Source organism: Odontesthes bonariensis, chromosome 9 (genome assembly GCF_027942865.1).
Source record: "Odontesthes bonariensis isolate fOdoBon6 chromosome 9, fOdoBon6.hap1, whole genome shotgun sequence".
NCBI classification, from domain to species: domain Eukaryota; kingdom Metazoa; phylum Chordata; class Actinopteri; order Atheriniformes; family Atherinopsidae; genus Odontesthes; species Odontesthes bonariensis.
The window spans coordinates 14,165,159-14,189,846 of NC_134514.1; the positions used below are offsets into that span (position 1 = coordinate 14,165,159).

The following is a 24,688-nucleotide window of genomic DNA, read 5'->3' on the forward strand; positions in this document are numbered from 1 at the left end:
TGAGCGATTGGCTTTGTGCATTCTTCATGACTTTGGTTGCAACTGCACAAATTTAACTGTTTGTTACACAACAGATTCCCTTTTTCCTAAAATAAACTGAAATCTTTGTTGGACTCTTACAGAAAACTGTCTGAACAACAGAAGCCAGAAAACAGTCACTTTCCTCCAGGAGGGCTGTATTACTAGCATCTTAAAATAATTTTCGTGCCATTTGATACGTAAGATTTTGGCCTTTGAAACTATCTTTAATAAGGAAAATATCAAGTATTATAATTTAAACCTTGATATGGCAGAACACTCGTCATGTGAATATATAACAATATATTGATGATCTTTCTTAAATTAAAAAATTACTGTAAAGTTTCTTTGAAAAGTACTCAAAAAAACAGTGTTACTAAGTGCAAACACACAATAAAAAACTGATGAATAAAATGACTGATGAATCAAGCAAGGTTAATATACTAATATATTAAACACAAAAACAGGCAAGCATAGGAAACAGTAAATAAAACATGAAACAGTGGGTGCTTAAAATACTATAAATGTACAAAAATAACCATCAAATCTAAAAAAATAAGGTAGAAAAACAGCAAGGCAAGACTGTTCAGTTTAAATTCACAGTAAATCAAGCCAATAAAAAATTTAAAAAGACGGGGATACAATCTGAGTCACTATTCATCTGCTTTTTCTTCAATAGAGAGATGCATGACCTGTTTGAAAGGTTGCACCTTGGGCTTCACTTTTGGTTTTGGCTGTGTTTGCTTTGGACTGACTTGCTGCTGCTCAAGTGTGACATGCGGTAGTTTTATACAATTGTCGATTATCACTTTAACGAAAATGTGCCTCTCCTGTTCTTATTTGACTGACGGTAATCATCCCCCTTAAGAAAAGTCCATTGCAAACCCAACCATCTTGCAGGCTTTGCCCCCATGTTTATACTTGTGTCCTCCTGCAACCAGTCACCCCCCGCCCTCTCTTCTGTTATTTGTCAGGTTCATAATGTGGTCAGACACAAAGGTTAGGCTACATTAAGGTTGCTCTGATCATTTTCGGCCGATATTCCTTCTAAATAATGGGATTAGTGTTGACTTAAAAACATAGATCTCCATTGTTAAATAAAGACGAGGGCTGCACCATCTCAAAGAAAGCCTGAGGGCAACGCGAGTGCTCAAAGCTGGGTTTAAGTCAAATCACTATTATTCAGTTTGAGCAATGCAGGTTAGATCACAGACCAGTACATAATATAAACATAAAACATGGCACTTACCAGATCATGTTAGCACCGCAAGCAGCAGGCAGATGTCAACAGTAGAGCAACTTCACTGTGGTGAAGATAACTTCACCGGGGTTACCTTACATGTAAGCTCAATAGATGATTCCAAACGAGTGTTAGTCCATCTTAACCAAAGCTACGTCCCACAGTCAGGGTGCATTTAAACACCCAACCTGAACCTCAATACAAGCTTGGATGTAAAGTAATAAGCAGATGGCTAATTCATCAGTCAGACTGGTGAGGAGTTTCAGGGTTAAAAATGTTCATGTGACAACTGCAGCTTATAAGCCTGAAAAGAAGCATGGACAAAGGTGGACAAATTCAAGAACCAAGAAATAAAGTCCGGTGGTCTTTGCTGGGACAAAAACCAATTGCCACCTGACTCAGCCAAGATAGCTGATATAGTCTACAGTTTCAGTGTCAGTTCATCAAGGCATTTACTTTGAATTCCCCTGGTTATAGAAATTTCACAAGACAGGAACAAGACAGGAACATAGGGCCAAGGTTTAAATACTCCGGAACTGTCCTTTAAAGATTAATGAGGTTCCGTCATGCTGATAAAATAATCACTCTTTGCCACTTTCTCTGTAGTTAGAGGTTGAGTTACTGTTTTAAATGATTCCTTTTTAAACAGAATACAGCCGCACAATGTTGAGAGTTACTAGACTGTGTGCAGTGGACAGAAAATCACTAATGCAGTCAGTGTACCAAACATCAAAGTGAGCCACTCAACAAGGAAAATGCACAATAGTTTGTGAGCGCAACGGTTAACATTGTGTGCCATGTTTTTCTTCCCGATGTTGGGAGAAAATGTGCAGCTAAAATGTGCATGACCAGATGTGATAATAGAAGCAAACCCAAATGGTTAATCGTAACAAACAATGGCAGAATGCAATATATATACACAGAAATATATAAAGTATGTTCTTTTTTTGCATTTGGATTAGCCTGCATGTACTGCTGTACTGCATCATAGTTAACATCCTTTTTACTTCCATCCCAGACTGTCTGCCTCAGAGTCATACAAGCTCAGTGAGCCGGCATGCAGAGCTTCAATCAACGCCTGTCAACGCTGCTGCAACTGTCCACGCCGTGAACTTGATGTTCTCATACAGCCGTGTCAATATGGAGTCAAACATACAGCAGCTGTTGTGCGTGGGAACATATCTCTATTCGCCACTGTCCTCTTCATTGTGTGGTGAGCGTAAGCCAATTAATTTGACCTAGTTTTACTTGAGAGAATCCTTTTTGGTAGCTTTGGCTCTTTCTGACTCCTGTCTTTCTGTACCCTCTGCAGGGGTCTTCTGTGAGTTCATGACAAGCAGAGAGGACTATGGTCAATTAGGCTCCCTCATCAAACACCCACACTGAGGTATGTGTCAGCCTCCCAGATGTAACAGTCCATGAAACTGGTGGCAATTTAACAGCTTACACCAGAAAAGATCAATTCAGCCCAATACAAGGGCCTCGGAAGATGTACAAGATCAGGGTTTTTGTCTGGGCAGCTGACAAGGACGAGCGATAACTAACACGCTCACATGTTTTATTTCTGCTTATTAGCCAGCAGGAGGGGAGAAGGCTGAGGCACTTTGAATGGCGAACAGCATTAAATTCACGAGTTTGTCAGCAGAAAGGTAATCAGCAACTATTTTTGGGATTGAATTAGGTCATTTCTCAAACAAAAGCAGAACTAAAATGCCAGATGTTCCCTGCTTCAAGGCTTTAAATGTTTAGATTCATATCTTTTATTATCAGAGACCACTGTGCTCTGAATATTTTGGGGTATTGTACTAAAAAACCTAGTGAAAGCAAGTGAAAAAAAACCTTTGGATTTTTTAAAGTTTTTTTGTCTTTTCTTTTTAAACACTGACACAGAACTGACAATCAATTCCAGGATCGATAAACAAAACGAAACACCAAATCAATAAATAAAGATATACTCACATACTATAGTCACACAGAATAGCCTCTTTTGAGGTGTCCTTATGGGAAAAAAAAACATCTTTTTTTTTTTTTTGCTGCTACCATCAAAGAACTCCTAAGAAAATCCAGTTTTCAACCTCATTGACAAGCCCTGAGGTTTCTTCTATGCTGTCAGACTAAAATGACAGGGGTAAGCAGCCTCTGTCATGGCTGAGTATTTCCACGGTGGACCTACAGTGTGACAATGAGCATTTTAAAGAGATGGATACATAATTAAATACCACCTGAAAGATTGATACATCAGAGAATTAGCCCATTGAGAGCAAGGTTTATCTAATATTAACAACACAAGTTGTTTGTTTCTGTACTCAGGGCAAAAAGAAAGTTTGTCTTGCCTCTAAAGGCTATAGCTCTTGACATGCAGACAGGGAAAATCGTCATTGTTTTTGTGTAATTGTCACTAAAACATAAAAATCTTGTACTTGTAAGAACACCAAATAGACCTTGTGGCTGTACCAGACTACGTCTGCTAAGTTCCTGTTTGTCACCTTGGTTTAAGTCTCGCACCAGAGTAGTTGAACATGTGTAAGTAAAGACAGAAAAGGCAAGACTCTCCACCAGGCTGATGAAATCCAACACAGTCAGGACAATGCTGACTTTCCTTAACATTAACTTGTTGTAGTGACTTGCTGCACATAAACATAAAAAGGAAAGAAATGTTGGGACACAAACATCATCCTCTGAGCTCTTTCTGAGCTCTTTGTTACCCTCCAACCTCACCACATCACAATAAATGAAATGTTCAGTATTACATAGAGAGTAAAGCCCTGACAAGGGTACTGGTAGGGGCTGGTATTAAATTCCATGTATCAGCACTGGCATCAGTATAAGTTCAACTGTGAATATCACCCAGCCCAACTGGACTAAGGCTCTTTATTTCCATCCTCTGGAAGCTGCTGAGGCCTGCCAAAGCTTTGCACACTGATATTTAATTCTCGTGCAGAAGCCTGCTGGGAATGCTGTTTGTTCCAACTCAGGACCATGACCGACTAATTTCTTGTTTAGTTAATCATAATCAGAATTACCCTAAGCCCTGCGAGTTCTTCTCTGAAAGGGGATATAGCTGGCTCACAAACATCAGCTTACAACAAAGCCAAGTGGCTCCAGTCTTATTATAAATCAGCAGTCAGTAAACACATCAGCTGAAGACATGACAATATTTTAATAGCCTGGCCCAAGAGGGGGAGGCGAGTTTGGCACACCAAGTCACCTTTTCGCCATGTTCAAGTCAATCTGAGCTATCTGATGGGCAGCAGTGTGTCTGAGTACAGACATAAGCTACATAATGGTACAGCTAGGATCAGATTCACTGCAGTTAATGGGTACAAAACAGGATCCCAAAGGCAGCCAAGTATTAACGGAATTATTCTACAGACCAATTAGTCATGGTTCTTTTCATGTAAAGCCAATGAGTTACTGTATGTTGAGTTATATCAGTACATGCTGGGCTGTCTTTTCTCATCTTAGCTCAATTCGGACAGACACTTTTCTGAGCCAAAGGATCGGCCTGACAGGCTGCTAAACTGAAAGACGAAATCCATGGTCCAAATTAAGAAAACCATTTGATCATCAGAACAGAAAGCGGCTGGAGTTGCTCTTCAGTGAGCTGCAAGCTGAGTTCATTCGTTTCATTCCACTTAGCACAAATCAAGGCAAGGCTGATGTAATGAACACGCGACAGCAATTTGCAATGCAGAAGCCCATTATTCAAGCCGCAAATTCTAATCCAGGTATCCTCTGTTTTGCTAAAAGAGAGCAAATAATGGCTAACGTCATTTCAGAGCTCAAAAGTGAGTCAAAGAAGGCTGTGATACAGACATTTTCTGCTGCTTTCGGTTAGACCTCCAGTTTGAACCAAACAAATCCTGACATAAAAACACAAGCTGAAACAAACGTCTGATTTCCACACTGAGGGGAAGCCAACATCTGGGAAGAAACTATGCGGCAGCACAGTTGACAGGAACAAGAATGGCCAAGTCAGAGACGCTTTTTGGAGCAGAGGATGATGCACAGCATGTGGTCACAAGAGAGAGGGAAAAAAAAAAATCAATGGTAACCAAAACTCAGCATCTAAACTGAATGCTTCTTTTTGCCAAACATTATTAAATGGGATCTTCTCCAAAACGAAGATCATTTCCGTACTGTTGCTATTTATGCACACAAGCCACAGCAGTTAAAAGCCAATGCTTTGTGCAGGATTTTGAACCTGTATGACCAATACCATTAAGTAAGCCTTCTTAATTTGACAGCTGGGATTTCTCAGCTAGACTTTTTTTACTGACATACTGCTCCTTCAGGTGGACTTGTGCTTTTATGCTATTTCTAACCTCACAGGGGACAATAACAGTCAAAAGAAAGCAGAAAAGTAACAATGTTTGACTTGCTTGAAATTCAATGGAGCATTCAAGCGTGCAGCAACATTATGCCCTGTTAAGATGAAGAGTACTCTGCTGTGAGCTTAAAAGGGGAGCCCTGTTAAAACACACATACACACACACAAGCAGGCACAGCCACAGTGGAATTCACGGCAATGAAAATTACATAGGGCTTATTTCATGAATTGTCTGCAAGCTTGTTCCTGCATTTATATTCAAAAAAAGTTCTAGGAGGAAGAAGGAGGAAGAGCTTTGGGCTCCCCAAGACACTTATTTGGGATCTGAGCTGGCAACTAAATGCTTAAAAGCCTTGCGGGAATTAATGTGAGTGATGCATTTGAATCCATTTATACTCCTTTGGGGTTTAAAACAACTTGCACCGAAATCTGGAGAAGACAAGTGTACAGGCCATGGGGTCAGAGTAAAGTTATCAACTTTATTCATCACAATTAAACATTAAAACTGAGTGTTATGTAGGGAGTAAGGTGGGTAAAAGGGAAGCAGTGTTGATGGGTTTTTTCACTTTGAGCTCAAATGTGGAGTTTGAAGAAAGCTTTTAAAAGGAAAGTCTTGACTCTATAGAAACCATCATTTTTCCTTTAAAAAAGAAAATCCAATCAAAACACTTTTCAAGGTGCTAATAAACTCCATCTGGAGAGTCACGCGGCTTTTCGTTCGTCAAATTAATTGATTAATTGGCCTACCTGGAAAAATCCACATCAACATCAGTATGGCCCGAAATCCCCTCTTCATCTCCATGGCGCAACATCCACCGGCTCCTCCAGCAGCTTCTTTGAAAGCTGGCACCAAACAGTCGCGCACTCCCCGAAACTGCTGCCTCTAATTGTCTTCAGGTAACAATTAACTGTCCACTAAAGAAATCAGAGAGGCGACGTCTGCAAGTAAAGCTCCCGCTCCTGTTGCCATCCCGCCTGCAAGCGGCTGACATGGCTGAGCGCACAGGCGGTTCCGCTCCTTCACAGCACAAACCGGAGGAGGCAAAAACACTGTTCAAGTTTTCTTTTCTTTCTTTCTTGCGGCTTTGAATTCAGGTAACCACACCTCCACTTATGCTGCCGGTCCTCTGCGGGTGTGTGTGCTGCTGCCGCTTGCACTGCTCTGATCTCACAGTAAACTGTAGGAGCTTATTCACCCACCTGAGCTGCTCGGTGTCGCCCCCTGGCAACAAACAGTAATTGTGCTGTGCATCGAAGAAAAAAGCCAAGTATCAGGGCTCCAAAGTGCAATGAAACAAGGTTATTTCTTTACGTTTCCTCCCTTGTTGTATGCTTCTGTGGAATTAAACATTCATTAATCCACCCAAACACAGCGAGGTCCCTACAAACACCCCGCTGCCCGAAAACAACACAGACTAAAACTGTCTGTGTTGAAACCACAACATTGCTCAAGACATTCTTAATAAACTTTACATCTGAAACTGAAAGATGCCACAACAGCAGAACAGGACCAATGCACACCTGACTGAAGCCTTTCTACACCTGTTGTCATATTCTAATCTTTAAGTGCATCTATCCCCCACTGATCAGAACCAGTGACTCAGTTCTCTGGTAGGTGGGTAGGCATATGTTATAGCTCCTTCTTACACATCTGAATTCAGTATTTTGTGGAAACCAGCTAAACTAGTGGCACATCAATTGATATATGAAGTAACAGTGAATTAACATTCAGAAATATATGTGTTTCTCATTGGTTTCCTACATTTATTCATTCATTAGGTCATCATGCATTCACTTTTGAACGAAATAAAGATGGAGAAATCATAAACAAAGATAGAAAATAGAAAATAAATTGTAACATGAGGCTAAAAAGCTTGAACTTCATTACCCACTCTGAGTGAAAGTCTCTAACACTTGACTGTGTTTTTGATCACAGGAGGAAGTATGATGGCCTTGCAGATTTTTTTGTGTGTGTGTGTGTGAAATGAGAGGCAAAAACTCTCCTGCAGAATTTCATAAAATCAGGTGGATGGGTGGCTTTTTTTTTTAAACTGTGAGATGGTGCATCGGTAGCGTGGTCACTCAAATTTGTTCATCAATATTATGTATCCAGTCACTTGTTTTCCATGATCTCTTATGCCTTCAAATTAAATGTTTGTAGTGTCACACGTTTGCCCCATTTACTTCAGTATCCTGGAAACATACTAGTTAGCCTTACTTCTCCTCGCTGGCGCTTGCTTATATCAAGGTCGGGTCCATCAGGGGGGACCTACTGCCAGCTGAGGAGTTTGTGAGCACAAAAACACAAACAAACCAATTCACAAAAAAAGACAGAATAAGAGGAGCAAAGCAACCATAGAGACTCTCACACTGGGATGCAGGGGAGTGCAGATATAAAGAAACTTCTAACAGTACACGACTGTCCTAATCCTGTCCTGCTTGATGCCCATTTTAGATAAAACCTGATTGAACATCGCCAACCCTGAAAAGTTAACCGTACGTTTTTAGTTGACAGAATTGTTTTTCTTTAGGTTTATTAAGTATGAAACCCTGACTGTTTGAATTTAATTTGGATGTCATGGATGCACTCCAGTCCCAGGTTGGAAATGCTCTGCTAGTCTATGTTCTTACAAAAAAAGCTGCTTGTAATGCAGGTATAATCACTAAAATTAGAAATAAACTCCTTTTCCATTGCCGATACTACTACTACTATCTTCAGGGCTCTGAGGGCCACAACTCATTTAGACTTTGCCTGACTTTATTATCTCCCAGGGGACAAGCCCACAACAACATGAAGGGATGTCATTACACTGTCTCCTGCCTGTATCCTGCGGGCTGTGTTGGACCACAGTTTCACAGTTGGACCACAGATAAGTACGAGATGAGAACGCTAGTTTATTATTTTGTGGACGTCAACCCCACAGAGCGGGACAGAGAGTAAGCTTCCAGCTATTTTACAAAGAGATGGAAATCAATCAGTCTTATCTCTTTTTGTCTGCGATTTGTTGTTATAAGCTTCAGAACCTCCATGTGACACACTACGTCAGGTAAACATGTATTTCTGTAAAGGATGAGGGAATTGTGCCCATTCCTGTAGCTCAAACTGCAGCATCTTCACTGAAACTTGCCGTGTGCTGTTTTCCCATCAGTGCTGTGGTGAGCCGGAGCAGATAAAAACCTGTGGTACCTGAAGATTCATTGGACACAGTACTGAATGCAGATTAAACACTTTTCCATTGCTCTCAGAAGCCAGATGTTAGCACAGTGTTTCACAAATTAGCACACAGAAAACTCCATAAGAACACGGAAAGAACTTGCCTTCATAATTTATTGCTGTCTTTGTTTTCTCAGTGCAGCTGTTTTCTGAACATTGTCTCATGACATTTTAATAAAATACTTTATGCTTGTAATAAATCATTTTCAGCTGTAGTTAATTGGCTCTTAAACCTTTACACTTTCCTTGGTGGAGAACAGTTGTCTGTTTAGACTTCCAACAGATATGGAGTTTGTTCTGGGGCAATGTTTGTCTCTTCAACTGAAAACAATTTCTCTATGTTCACCAGCTCCTGACTGTGACTGCTGTTCATGCTGAGGAGGTTTTTTTCTTGTGTATGGGGGGTTTTCAGAGCTTTTTCACTGAAAATAGCCAGGTGCCACAATGACGGTGAGTGAAAACAGTACCGTGGGCCAGAAAACTTGCCTAATTAGATAAAATCCTTATTAGGATTAGGCCATTACTAAACCATTTTAAACCATTTCCGCATGATTCTGTTATTTGATCCATTATAAGTACAAAAATGTTGACTGTATTCAGGAATGTTGAACTGTTCCCCTGAAAACAACCCAAAAATGCACTCATACTGATGTCAGTGTAATAACAGCTCAGGTACCCCACATGACTTGATTTGTAGCAGAGTAAAGTGTCAGACATCAAACAGTGACACACTGTGCAGCTCATACAAGAGAACAGGAGCTGCTGTGGGATCTTATATGTAAGATACATCTGAGGTTGTGGCACAGCTCACAAAAAGATCAAATATTATTTGCAGGTGGATCAATGCGTTGCATTACTATCATAATATTAAGCAATGCATCTTTACTGAGAGAATTCCCTAAATTTTGGCACACACCAAGTGTCACAATTAAACACATTCGAAGCCACCCGACCTGTTTTTTTTTGTACTTCCGCAGAGTCGCTGTCAGACAGGAAGTTCTCTCTGATTTATTTATGGTGTATCCATTTTGTGCGGCCTGTTTTTCTCCCGTTCTGAAGAATGGAACATATTTCTGAGGTCTGTTTTTCTTCCGTTCCGCTCTGTCTCACCCTTACAGAACTCAAATATGACCCAACATTATTCAGTCTAAATAAGTCATGACACCTTGTATAAATGATGCTGCAGCTGGGACATACCAGAATATCTACACATGTTAGGGCAGGCTGTCTGTTTGGTAACAATTTTATTACTTCAGCTTGCAATTTAAAGTTGATGTATTCTTTATTTACCACATTTAGATCAATATTTACAAGTGCTCCTACTGTAGATGTCAACAACTGAGAAGAGACTCATTTCAAAAGGGAGAAAATAACATATAATTTGTATGTGTTTGCTACTTTTGAGTAAGGGATTTATTGAAAAATAAATGAGGGAATAAGAAATAAGACAAGACGTTTGGGAATAGGGGGGAAACAAAAAATGTGTTTGAGTAGAATTCCCCAGTTGTTACTGGATCAGAAGGTATGCAAAAATTCTTTTTCTAAAATAAGATTTGGCTATATTTACAAATCAGTGCCCCCGAGAAATAACTGTATTTTCAGTGTGTTTGCTGACACTGTTAAAAAAAGTCCTTGATTCACCTTGATAGTCTTTTGGCTTTACTTTGGCCCGTTGTTTATCTTAACTGGATTAAATTGAGATGTGTTTCTGCACCTCATCAAAGATTGAGCATCTTTACCTCGATGAAGGGAGAACTTTAGCTGTGAAGGAAAGCAGGAGATTTATCTGCACTAAAATATTGAAAATAAAGACATGTTTGCTTTCTGTCGGGTGGTAGTGCAACCAGATACTGGAGCTCTGAAGAAACCCCAAGTGTAAAATAAATGTTCCAAAAGGACTATGTGAATATTTTTTTACCGTAGCATTAAAGATGAAAAATGAACTATTTTGCATGTTTTTGAGGTAGTTTTTGAGGAAAAAAACAGCCGCAGTGTGCATGATGTGTTGTGATCTTGAGCAGACATTAGACTGAATGACACTAATAACTGGATTTATAGTAGCTTTATTCATTGTTAGGTCCCCCTTTAGTGTAAAATCAAAATTGATCCTTTTTTTTTTACTTTAAGGCCTGCATGTGAATGCAAAATCTAGATCTCAGTGCCAGGTGTCAATAACTGATTGCCTAAATCTGAAAGAGGCACTGATTTTAAACTGCAGGGCTTGCATTTCGAGTTAGGTTCCCCTTGAGAAAAATACATTTTCACAAGGTCAGGTGCATTTTAGAGGTTAATCCAGCAACAATCTTACAGACGACTCCACTACCTGCACTTCCATGCAGCGTGCACATGATAAAATGCCGCAAGAAAAGACACTGACAGGACAGAATCTAATCTTAGATGACATTTAGAAATGTTTCTGAGGTGGATTTCTTCAGTATCTCTCTGATTTGTGTTACTTTCAGTGGCTATCTTTATGAGCAGGAACTCTCCCTCAGGTTTTCCTGAATACATCTATTGTTAAAGCAAGCACAGACGTTGTTAGCTCAATGCCAGATGGTTAAAAGTAACCTACCCTTGACAGTCAGCTCTTAGATAGCTTGACAGTACTTCATTGTGGTACCATTTCCTACTCTCTGTCTGCACATATTTTACAGAGAGTGAACAGAGCAGAATCATGGATCACCCTGCAAAGAGCGAAGCTTTGTTGATTCTTTTATGCCACCTAGTGGTTTTTTTTACTCTTTTTTTTACTCTTTTTTTCTGTTTTTTATTATTTTAACAGGGGTGTAATAGTTATTTAGCTGCAGAGAAAGCAGGTCAGCAGTCCCTCACAGGGCTTATTCAGACTGACAAACAGTCATTCACACTCACGATTGCGCCTGGTGGCAGTTTTTAGTCTTACCTCCTGACCTGCACGTCTTTGGAAAGACGGAGGAAAAATCCAGAGGAAATTCATGTAAGAACGTGTAATGTCTGCCCAGAAAAGGCCACGGCGAGGAATCTAACCTGTGACCCATAACAAAGGATGTCAATTAACCAAGTCTGTTCACATTTTAACAGGTTGAACCTGAATGTGAAATCAGTGGGCACAGGCTTATATTCTGTTTAACTGGATAGTTTGTTTAAAGACATTCAAATTGTGTAATGTGGCTGAATCCTTAATTTCCAATAAAATACGGTGTTATGAGGAACTGATGGCATTATTTCAGCCACCCATTTAAAATCTGTTCAGGAAAAGCTCCAACTCATTATGCCCCCCGTGTCATCCACCCTCAAGCTCATAAGATCCTGCTGAAGACACACGCTACGGTTTCCTCAGAAGGCACTTTTAAAAAAAAAAGTGAAATAAAAAAATAATAACAATGATAGTGACACAGTTTTTATGTCACATATCAATTCACACTTTCATTGGCCTCTATGGAAAACTGATCAGGATGGAAATGCTGATATTATATTTCATATTCTACATCTGTAGGCCTTTAGTTGCCATCCTAACTTAAATTGTTGTGAAAATCCCAATTGATTGACTCCTATAAAGGCACTGTGACAGGGATGTAGTGACATCTGGTGGTGAGTTTGTAGATTGAAAGCAACAGAACAAAAATGACCTCGTCCTCAAATCTGTAAAAAAAATTACATCTTAGACTTTCTGGAGTGTGGCTTACATTTATGAACACATGAATAAGGAAACTATCACATATTTAAGCGTTAGATCATCTCATTGTGGTACAAAGGAATAGTCAGGTCTGACTCTTCCAATCTTACTTTAATGGCTTTACCACGGTGCCCGTGAGATAAATGCAAACAGGTACAGTGTTTTTCTGTGTTAGTGTGTTTTTATAATGAACACCAAACACAGATTGTATCTAATCAGAACAAGTTTGAGTGTAAGTAAGACTTGACACTTTTGAACACTTATGGGATTGGAGTGCAGAGACACATTTTGTGATATCATTTATGCACGTTTTAACTACTTTATTCAATACACATAACAAATGAACATGTTAAAACTGCGAGTTAAAAGTCTTATTCACGCTTTTTCATTATTTATAGTTTCGTGTTAACACAGTGGCAGACTTAAAAACACAGAGAACACAGGGACTGAGGAGCTCCCTGAGGCCTCACATGATATTTATTTGTCGATGCTAGACACTTTAAGATTAGAGATAAAGAGATCATCAGAGTTCAACCCATTAGGACTCTGTCTGAGCATGAGTTCTAAATACTGATTTGTGAGAAGCAATGGCAGTAAGGAGAGCTTATTTATATGGTAGAAAATCATGATAAACTGCTAGAATATGAAATAATCATAAAAGCATCAAAAAGACTTTTGAAGAGACATAAGAACATTTAAACATAATGCCATGAAAGCCCTTTTCAACTAAAAGCTTATCTGAATAATAAAAAAAAGTTTTAAGCTGCTTTTTTAATGAGGCAACATAAAACGTGCAATGTAGAAAAACTAGTCCACAGTGGGTGATATTGCTCAAAAGTACTGACCCCTCAGGTCTTAAATCAGGTGTGACTTTGTAATCTATCAATAGCAGTAGCATATCTTTGATAATAACCGATCATGCAGCAATGTATTGTTGAATTGAATTGGGGTGACATGAAGATGTGATGCTTAGCACCGTCACCTCACAGGAAGAACACCAGCTGGTTCGTTTGTCCCTGTGTGGCCCCGTGATGGACTGGTGTACCCTGCCGCTCGCCGAACAATAGCTGGGATAGGGTCATGCCTACGACCCTCAACTCGATTAAGCTTGTATCGAAAATGGATGGATGGATGAATCAGACAAAATTGTGAGATATTCTGTTCATCTTATAAGCGCAGACTTCAGTGAGCCTTACCCACTTCTTTTAAAAAAGCACCATGAAAAGTCCCAAAGAGTTTATTGGTATCAGCCTCTGGAAATTTCCCTGCTGTAAGCAGTTTCAGGCATATTTCATCCGATTTTAACTGATCTCTCAGAGGTCATAGCTTGGCCATTCTGCTTTGGTGTCCTGGAATAAACTCTTCAAACTCAGTTTCATCTCAGCTTTTCTATTTTTCCCTCACCAGAGAAAAATCCCACTGCATTTCTCAAAACCCCTTTTTTGCATCCATTAATAAACATTTAACTCTTATAATAATCAATATAAAATGAATTTTGGGACTACTGTGGAACATTAACATAGCTGTCACTTTAATGGCTTAATATGACTTGGCCACATAAAGTGTATAGCATTTTTCTAAGTCCCATAGGTTTTCTAAAACTCCAACACACCTAATTTCTGTTACTCTCATCATGACTCTGGTTAAATGGACTGCTAATTTTTGAGCCAATCAGTCTGATCCCTGTCCTTTAAAATTTTTCTGTCTTGCCAGCCTTGAAGTACAAATACAGAGGAAGGTAATCAATCAAAAAAGCAACAGAACAAATAAAACAGAAAATAAGAAAAGTATCAAATAAAGAAAAAAAACTCGACAAACACTGTATAAACCAATACCAAATCAAACAAACCAGGAAGACTTTAAAAAAAAAAAAGCAACATGAAAAATCCCAGCTCAAGAGAGCATTTGTTAAGTTTGTCCTTATAAAGGATATAAAGTGGTGTGTAAAGTGGCTGGCAAATGATAGTAGTAGCAGTTATTTTACATGTGCTAATATGGATCTTGCTTTTCGATTACACTTGACCATGCTGCCATTTCATTTTGAAAAAGGTGACATTTTGGTGTATGGCATTAAAATCCATCTCCACCAAATTTCTACAAATGTCGTCTTTATTTAGTTCAGTGACCTCTTCAGTAAATCATATCTTGCTGTGAATATACAGCAGCCAGTCATCATGGTGGTGACATTCTGAATTCCTGCTTCACCTGAACACTTTTCACACCCACTCACATTAAACCATCAGGAGCACAAAATTAAAACACACACATAAAAGTTGGTGAAGTTAGGAGCCACATCTAAAGACTTAAATTGGAAAAATTCATTTGCAAAAAAAGCAAAGCAAATAAAAAGACTTTTCCTTTCTTGAGTGAACTGGAATTAGATTTGAGTTTTACCTGCATATCTTTCTCTGGTGTCATTGATTTCTATTAATTGAATCCTTCTCTCTGGTGCAGAAGCCATCCTTTCTCACACACAATGTGCTGGAAACGTTAGAGTTTGAAGCTGACAGGACTTTGAAGGATTCTTACTGTGAAATTGGAGCTATTAGTTTGCTCTGGACATTGACTGCTTTCCTCTTACATTTCCATTAAAAATTAAGAGGCCACACTGACATGCTCATTTGTGCAGGATGGACACACAGCACAGTGACAGTCTATGAATTATCTGTGTGTGTGTGTGTGTGTGTGTGTGTGTGTGTGTGTCTGTCTGAGAGAGAGGGGTTGGATGTCTTCCACATTAAGATATAGGAGCCCTCTGTGTAATTGGTCTTTGGTCATTTATAACTCTCCACTGTCATTGCAGGGGATATTAGATTTGGATGAGAATAAAGAATGTGAATATGACCTCATCTAAGCTGGAGACAAAGATTGTATTATTTTTCAGGGGGGAGATGATGCCATTTATTTTATGCATCCTTTATCTGTAAGTTTGAATCCACCCATTTTTTAATTTTTTTTTTTTTACTATCACAAGAACAATCTTTTTTACAGGAAAGTTTGAATATAATGTAAAATGTCAGTAAAACAGAAAGCCTTGATATGCTCACCTTGTGTGTCGTGTTTTTTAACATGTGACAGGTCTAAGCAGCAGGCATGCCAGTCTTGTTCTGGGACTCTTTTTTTCTATGAGGACATACTGTTGAAATACATGCAGAATGCAGTTTGGATTAGTCTTACTGGTTTAAGTAAGGCTCTCTCTGAAAAAGATGTTATCTTTTATACATATCAACATTGTGTTTTGGAGCAACATGTTCTGGATGACAGACTATGTTGCTTGTGTGTGTGAAACGATCTGGTCCTTTGCACGTCTTAGAACTGGCTGAATACAACCTCACGTGAACATTTGTGTCACGGTTTGTCACGTCTCTTGGAATGATTCTGTATATGAGAGCCTTGCCAATAAAAAAGAGATCTGAAAACAGCAACACTTTTACATGAGACTCACTTTTCTAATACTGAATCCAAATCTATGTAGGAGCAAATACTTTCTTCTTTATATAGACAAAGTGGATTAAGGTCAATACACAACATTAGAGGCATGAAAAATTGTTAAAGACATGAGCCTCATCCGTTTAACTTTTCTTTCCAAACACGACTTCTGTAATAACAGCAACCCAGGAAATTGAGCTTTGATTTTTTTTTTAGACGAAGTTAACAACAAGCTGAGAGAGATAAGGAAGAATGTATGAATTGTGTGTGCACAAAAAGATGTTTGTTGTGTGTCTTCATATAGTCCTGGACTATATGATGCAATGATGCAGCTCGACCACCACTCCAGCAATCTAGCCTAATCATAACATTTTCCCTTTATGAAAACACAGTGGTGCGACTGATACCCAGGTATAAAAATTGTACTCACTGTGTGTCATTCCTTTTTCATTTAAGCCATAAATTATTTGGTTTGCAAAATCTCGAGAAATGAGGAAAATGTCCACTCCAGTTCCAGATTCCAAGGTGACAACTTTTTGATTGTTCACACAAAGACATTCAGGTGTTAAGATCTAGTTTGGATCATTGTCCAGCCTTGAAGGCAACCTGGTTTCAGTTTCATATTCTCAACTGACCTCATCTGAAAGCATAACATTTGAATCCAGAATTTGTTGACAATGAGTGGAACTACCACTCTGATGCACTTTCATGTCACTTTCACTTTAATGTCCCAATGGCAACAAAAGAGCCCCAAAGCGGAACATTTCCTAAATCATACTTAATGGTTAGTGATGTTTCCTTTTCACAAATTTCTTTTTTTATTTTCCTCCAAACTTAACGTGGTTGATTCCAAACAAAAAGTTAAATTTTGACTTAATTTGTCATCCTGTCTCTAGAAGTATTCTGTCTCATCCAGATGTTGCTTTCCATAAATACATTATGTGATAAAGTTGCTGGTAAGTTTTACTTCTCATGTTTCTTCCATGTAGATTCTGTATATGTATCAACGCTGCACCGTGGAAGATTGCTGTACCTCTGATGTTTCAGGTAACGCTTCCCACGGCTCCTTTGCAGTTATTTGGCACTTTTGATTTGCCTTTCAACAGACATGAAGTTTCATCTTATAGTTCCCCTTGCCTGCCATCTCTTAATGACATTCAGACAGTGGAAACTTCAAGTTGAAAGCACTTTGATGCCTGTTTTAATCCTTCACTGATTTGTTGGCATCAATTAGTTTTCTTTTCAGATCCCCAGTCAGTTGCTCAGCAGTGGTGAGTGTTACCACAAGCTTTGAAGAGTCAAAGGATTTTTCAAGGTGTAGAAATGTCATCAGCAGACTCCTCGTGCAATTACTGACCTGCCTTACGAGTTGTAATGAGTGAATCAGTGAAAGTCTTATGAAGTTATGAATGTTTTACAAACAAACCAGTTCTGAGACCAACCAAAAAGATTAGTCAAATGCTCAAGTGTTACTTTGGATATCAACAAAATGTGTAATATTCCCAGCATCGATGACCAAGCATTTTCATACAACTGTCCATACTGGGTTTAGGACTGTTCCAGCTTTCCACTTTAGCTGTAGTTTTCACCCAGATAAATTTTCAAACCCAAATCTCCTCTTTTGTCCGTATATATTATCGACTACTTGCCAAAGTGTGTTCTGGTATCCTGCAAGCAACACATCATCATTGGGAGCACTGTGGGCTGTGGGGAAAATGGCCTTGGTAGATTTCAGGTAAAAAGTCTGTAAAATTTCTCCAGAAGAGCTGTCCTGTAATCGCTGTGCAGAATCCTAAAACCCACAGCAGTCTGTGGGCCTGGGCATTAGGAAGACAGATAGCACCCAAAACATGAATTATGTTTATGTTTTACTGATGAATTACAGAAACACACAAAAGTATCATCGTTTACACAAAATGATGGCAAACTTAAAGAGCAGAAGAAAAGAATATTTTGAAGTTTCAGGCTTCAGTTGTAAAACCAAACTGATAAATTTACCCTGATGTTTTCTGTACACATGCTGCTATCTGTTGCACATAATTTCAGCGTATACAAACTAACTATTTCAGTTACTGCACATTTTAAATGTAAGAGGGCTGATATACTTTGTTACAGTGGCCAAACCAAGAGCTATGGTTAATTTTAAAACCTGCCTCAGTGTCAGCACCTCCAGTAATGCCATAATAGTATAGATATGCAACCATGTCTTAAAACCAGCAGATGGCCCCCCTGAGCTTCCGCCAGAATCAGCAGCTACTTTGACCACTGTTTTCAATGTTAAATCATCCTTTTTCTCTCTCTTTGTTATTCACTCTGCTCAATGCTCCTTTAGTAAGTGGTGTTGAGCAAGGTTATTACAAGCTTCCACATGCTGTTGAAGATAGTGTTCGACGTGTCGATGAAGCTGCACATAAGAAACAGCTGGACAAAAAGAAAATACGTTCAACGTTAACAAAGACAGGCATTTGGTCTGATAATAGATTAACAGTGTTAAAGCCCTAGCTCATAAGGAGCATTTCTGACATATTTTCATAACTGAAACAGTGAGGAGAAGCGAGACTTGAGGCCTGTGACGCAATGTGGCAGTTCAGATAAATGAGCTCTCAAGCATAAGTGGCAATTACACGAGAGATCTATTTGTACCGAGCAATCAGCAGCTGAAGATGTGGAAACGGAGAATACATTTTTTGTGGAGATATCAGAATCAGTGAATAATGTTGTTAAGTGGAGCTCAACTCATGCAGTCTCTGTGTCTCAGTCCAACAAGACAAGCTATGCTTTAATTGCTTTTCAGTATAATGTGATTTCCCCCAAAACAAAATCTAAAGTTCCAAACACTTCAAAACCAGTAAACACTGCTGTTTGAAGCTACAAATTCATGACACTAATTACACCGTATGCATCATGGAAATGTGAAGTTAATGACCATTTCAGTCATTTAAAGGTGGGGCTATGGATGCAGGAGTAGATAAATAAAATCACGATTTATTGAGGTTGATATTACTGCTTCAGCACACAATACATTGAACTAAAAGACAGATTGATTAAAAGACAAAAACATTCAATTTGGACTTTTAACAATCAAGCTCATATGTGCCAGAATGAGGATATTATTGTGTGCTACTACCAGCATATATTCAGTGTTAATATTTCATTTGAGAAGTATTTTTTTGCCTTGAAATGATGAGTTGAGTGTACAAGCAGTTGAGAATTCATGCACTTCACTAAGTAATTTTTCTAAAGGAAGAAAACCAGCACTTCAGCATATGTCTAAGCAAGCTTTGTCATAAAGTTAAAGTTAAAGTTCAAGATACTTTTCTTTGCGTAGTTTGAAGATAATATAAATACTGTTTGGTTTCTTTGAATAAATTCAGTGAAAAAACTGAAGTTCTGAAGTTCAAAGCATCATGATAATTGGAAGAGTTTGGTCATTCTTTCACTACATTTCACAGGAAACCTTAGCACATACTGTAAAAGCATTTGTTCTAGTCTTGATGCTAGTGGTGGATGAGCTGAGAAAAGGAAAAAGGGGCTTCTTCTTAGCACACTTGGCGTCAAACGGAGGCGAAGATGGGGAGGAGGTTGGTTGCGTGAAAGTTTGTCTGGAGGGAGAATTACTGAGCAGGAGAAACATTTAAAGAATAAAGAGCTTACTGATTGGTTGAAAAAAACAAAACAGCATGCAAGAAGATCGATGGGCCAAAGCAGCGACGTCGAATTAAGAATGAGGTGAATCCAACAGTGTGGGAAAGCGGAGGTGGCAAAAGCAAGGGTGGGAATCCCGAACCCCAGTGAATAAGAGCAGTTGAGATTTCAGATCTTCCTAATTGAGCTTTTGCCAGAGCAACATTTTATTGATAGTTATAGTAAGAAAGCTCAACTTGAAATTAATGTTTATGTTCAAACAACCAACAAAATAATTAAACATATTGATAACTTTATATCAAACAAATCAGACTGAGTTTTAAAGTGCAGACTATTTTAATCAAGCTAAAACAGCTTGTTAACTTCAAACAAGAAGCCGATCGGTGTAACAATCTAACAGTATGCAATCTAAGAGAATGCTAATTTCTACTGTGTATTATGGGACACAACTATGACCAACAATTTGACATTTGTAGAAAGTCAAAATAATAGAATAATAAGAACTCTTCGCTTAGAAGTGAAATACGGTTGCCTGGTATCTCAATGCAAACATGAATTAAGCTGCAAGAAGTGCTATTAACAAGCACAGAAAAAAGTTGCTACAACCAGTCGCAGCAGTGTGTGACATAGCGCTTGGATGGATAAATATATAACTCTGTTTAAAAAGAGAGGCTGTGATGCTGTGGAAAATGTAAATACAGGTATAATGTGGTAATTTGCAAATTTCTAAAAGTAGAGGTTTTCAAAGTGTGAGAGGCCTCCTCAAGAGGGCTCCAAACAGTTTCAGGGGAGGCTCAGTGAATGGAGGCGATGAAATAGTACATAAGTTAGCAAAAGAAAAGAACTTCAATTTTTGTGAGGTGGTTGAAGAGCTCAAGGGAATTGGTAATGGTGGAGGCTGACTATTTTCACCGAAGTCAGAAACCAATAAATACCTCAGGACAGACCATTTATGTATTTAGACTAGTTTAAATATGTGTTTGCTTTGGCTTAAAGGTGGATTGAGTGTGGTGTCCAAGTCTAAGTCTTTCAGAAGTAGACATGGAGTTAGATTAAAGTTATCTCTGGTACAAAATATCAAAAATGGATTCAGAGAATTTGTAGAAATCTCTGTACATAGAACAAACCGGAATGCTAGCACTGAATGGTCCTGATAACAACAGGCCTGATGCTATAGTTGAAATCATTGCATGGACTCAGGGACCCTTCTGAAATGCAAATTGTCCTATAAGTACTTTACATTTCCTGTTCAGATAATTCAGAGTTTTGGAAATAATTCATGCTGAGTCCTCTGGGCTAAAAGGGTAAGGGACCGTCCTGTTTGTTATCAGTGCACAGGTTAAAAATCTAGCATCCGTGAAGGTATGAGGGTGTAAAAATGCATGAGAAATGAACAACTTGTGCTTAGAAGGCATCAAGTTTGGGGTAAACATGTTCTTCCATCCAGACAAAGTCTTTCATAGGTCTCATTCATGTCAACAAGATTATGCAAAGCCACATTCTGTATGTATTACAGCAGCATGGCTCTGAAGTAAGAGATGACAAACCGTCCTGCCTGCAGTCCAGACCTGTTGTCTACTGAAAACATCTGGCATATCACGAAAAAAAAGCAGGCTCAGAATATTTGATTTCTTCACTTCCCGAATCTTTCAAGTTAATTTAAATGAGAGGTGGTGAAAAGTGCTGGCAACAAATTCCAGATGAGCTTGAAGAAGGTTTCCACTTTCCCTCTGCAAACAACATTTAGTCTTTGTAACACCGCAGTTTAAAAAGATGATAAAGAGGGTTTGTGTTTGCATGTTGCTCCCTCTGATGAGCCTTAAAACTAAATGCATTTTTGAATAGCAGCAGCTGCTTACCTTCGCACTCTGGTGCATTGAATGTAAATTACTTTCTCTCTTGGCCTCATGCTGCTTTGACTCTAAACCTATAAATAAACTCCAGAGTCATCCCAGTTATCCGGAGCTCCTTTGCACTTTCTCATACACACACGGCAGGGAAACAACAGCTCTGCCCCTGTGACAAACAAAATCTGCTGACAAGATTTCTTGGGAGGTCAAAAACAAACAACCTCAATCAGGAATAGGAGAAAACAGGATCTCAATCAGAGGCAGCAGAACATGATCCAAATGTCCTGGGGGGAATGTCAGCCCTTTTGAAGGTTTTTTTTTTTTTTGGGGGGGGGGGGGGGTTGAGTGATTGTTGTGGCTGCAATAAGAGAGTGAAACAGTATAAAGTTTGTTGTAATGAGATGCAGCCAGACGGTGATCAGGAGGACATGAGGTCAGAGCTGGGGGGTGAAAGGCCGACAGCTGAATCTCACATTCTTCACTGCAGTCAGACAGACTGCCACATTCGACCATCTGTACCTCCCTGTTCTGCGAACACCCACTAACATACACACACTAACTAACCTACAGCAGAGATAAAAAGAAGACAAGAGTGACACTTAAAACCAAGATGAGTTCTGAAACTCTGGTGCCAAAAAGGCTTTAAATGTAGAACTAAGAAAAATGTTCAACTTGACATCCTGTTTTTCAAACAGTTGTTAAATATTTAGAGAAATTGCTTCTTTGCTTGTTTCAGTAGTTTAAAAAAAAAAAAATCAATAATGTCAAACTGAAACCTGCTGGCCAAGAATTTGTTCAGATTTGACAGTTTTGCACAAAAATCCTTTATAAAATGCAATGTGATGTGTTTCACTCGTGCTTTTATGTGGATGAAACGTGTCCTCTTCTGAGCAAGGTTTACACACGATGCGTCTTTGAATAGTTCTGACTTCTGGTAGGTAAAACCACTCTGTGAATTAAGAAGGGATCAGTGTCTAGGCTAGAAGACATTCTTCCCCGGAATATATATGTTACATGACGCCACTTTGTAGGTTGCCCTGGTTACATGTCAAACAGGACTTTTCACACGCACCTGTTACAACGACTGCCAGGAGTAGCATATAACACTGATACAAATTGTAATACTCATTTGGAAAAGCAAGACTGGGAATGAAGACTCTGAAAGGACAGTGTCTTTTCTTCCTAATTATCTCACTTTGCAATTTCATGTTGACAGCTGAGTACTATCTCACACTTCTCAACAAATGCACTGGCAAGATTCAACACATCCCCTATCAACTGGCTAACTGACCTGCTTTTGAAGGCTGTGTGTTATCAAATCATTTTTTGCTTTTGTGTTAACTGTCCAGCTACAGTTACACCTCCACTTGGCCAGTTAATTGGACTACTCTCCTTTGTCCCAGTATACTTGTTAGGAATGGGAATCAGTTTATCAACCAAAGTATGCTACAATGCTGAGGACTGTGTGAGAAAATGTTTTGTCAGATGATGCTGCGGTTATAAAATCAGGCTTTTATCAGAGCAGAGCGACAGTGTGGAAATGCTTTGAGTGACAGCGAGTTGATACCGAGTCTTAACGGGCTGATTCCCAATCACAGTTCCTCACACGTTCAGCCATTTGACAAAAGTAATAGAAAAACAAGTGAATGAAAGCAGTTTTTTGAGAATTTGGCAATATTAAAATATCTTTTGGGACAAATATGTGGAACTTTGGAGCGAGCGTGTAGTGTGCGTTGACCTATTTGAGTTCAGTTTAGCATTTAAATACAAGGGGAAATCTAGCTACAACAGCATTCTCTTAGTGTGTTAGTCCAGGTTGGAGAAGTTTTGTCTGATTTTGGTCAGACTAACATGTTTACATGTATTTTATAAATCTGGATTTGGTCACCCTGACAATAAATAGTTTTCATTGAGTGTAAAAAAAAAAGTTTTACTGTTTGGTTAGAGATACATACCAAAGTCGCTTGGTCAAGTTTCGGCAAAATATCTGTTTGGACAGGGTCAACATGTTCATGTGGCAAAAACAAATCCTCTTTTCAAATACCCTGCACATTTCTCACAAAGTGATAATGTGAAGAGATGGGATTGGGTCTTTTGACTAAGAAGCATCAAGACTATACCATCATCACATTTAAAACAACAATGTCTTATTCTAATAAGTAGCCTGATTACACTAATCTAGATGCCACGTTTTTTTTCAATTTTTCAGCAGTTTCTTTTTAAATGAGGTTTGGCTGATGTGAGTTCTTCTTCTGCAAAGGTTTAATGGCACCTAACTGGAGAATTAGCACAGTCAACTTATTCATCTTTCCCAATCCAATTCCTGATATTACTGTGGACACATGCAGGTTAAATGCATTTCTGGAAATTCTCTGAAAATTAAGTTTAAATTGTAACATTTGATGTAAAACCAGGTGAATGTCAAACTAATGTTTTAAAAATGGCTTTTACTAAAAAAGAAATGAAAACAAAACAAAACATACAAAAGAAATCCTTCATGCATATGAGGCACTCGGATACTGACCAAATATGCATCTGCTTCTTTAATCCAACATTTCCATTTGTGATGCACTGGTTTAAATTGATCAATACAACAGCTTCAAGTGGGGCACAATCCAACAACAAAGGTCACAGGAGCGGCATCATTGGAAAATAAAAGCAAAATTATGTACAAATACAGTGTGTTTAAATACCTTTATTACTGTCTCTACCTGTGTAAAAAAAAATGAGGACAAAAGCAACAGTGAAGGATGCAGCCAGGCACAGCAAAGCAGAACTCCACTGAAAAAGTTTAGATTTTCTGCTGATGACTTTTCTGAGGTTAATGGTTCAAAATAAAAGAACAAATCCCATCTGACACCTCCAAGATAGCCACTCTCCAGTTGTGATGCCTCTATTTCATGCCTGTTTAGCTGTTGTGGCCTTTAATAAGGTCTACAACTCCACTGAGACTGAGATTGAAGACATCAAGACATCGCTTTGCGTCACGCTTTGCAGGAGACATCTGGACTCCTCTTCTCTTGCCCAATTTCTAGTCCTATTCAAAGAGACAAAGAGCAGGCGTCTGACCATCCAAAAGTCACTCTCCATCATGTTGGACCCCTGCAGTCTGACATGAACACAATGAGGAGGAGGGAGAGGAAGCAACTGCACAGAGGAACCGATCTGGTCAGTGTTTTAAAAAGGGGGAGAGAGTGAAACGGAGGTCTTGCCCCCCAGGGAGCTGTTTGTGTCCACAGCTCCCAGAGAGGAAGCCCACTCCAGTCACCAGAAGATGCCGAAGGGCCAGATTGTGAAGAAGTGGGTG

The 24,688-nt window shown here is 39.0% G+C and overlaps 1 protein-coding gene across 2 annotated transcripts in view; it reads right to left on the reverse strand.

Annotated features, from left to right (window-relative positions):
- esamb (endothelial cell adhesion molecule b) overlaps positions 1 to 6,746 on the reverse strand; it is a 55,165-nt gene extending 48,419 nt beyond the window's left edge. For both annotated transcript variants that reach the window (XM_075473231.1, XM_075473230.1), the window contains exon 1: positions 6,336 to 6,746. In XM_075473231.1, the coding sequence (XP_075329346.1) occupies positions 6,336 to 6,390 (55 nt within the window). In that variant the 5' untranslated portion in view covers positions 6,391 to 6,746. The remainder of the gene's footprint in view (positions 1 to 6,335) is intronic.
- Between the last annotated feature and the right edge of the window lie 17,942 nt (positions 6,747 to 24,688).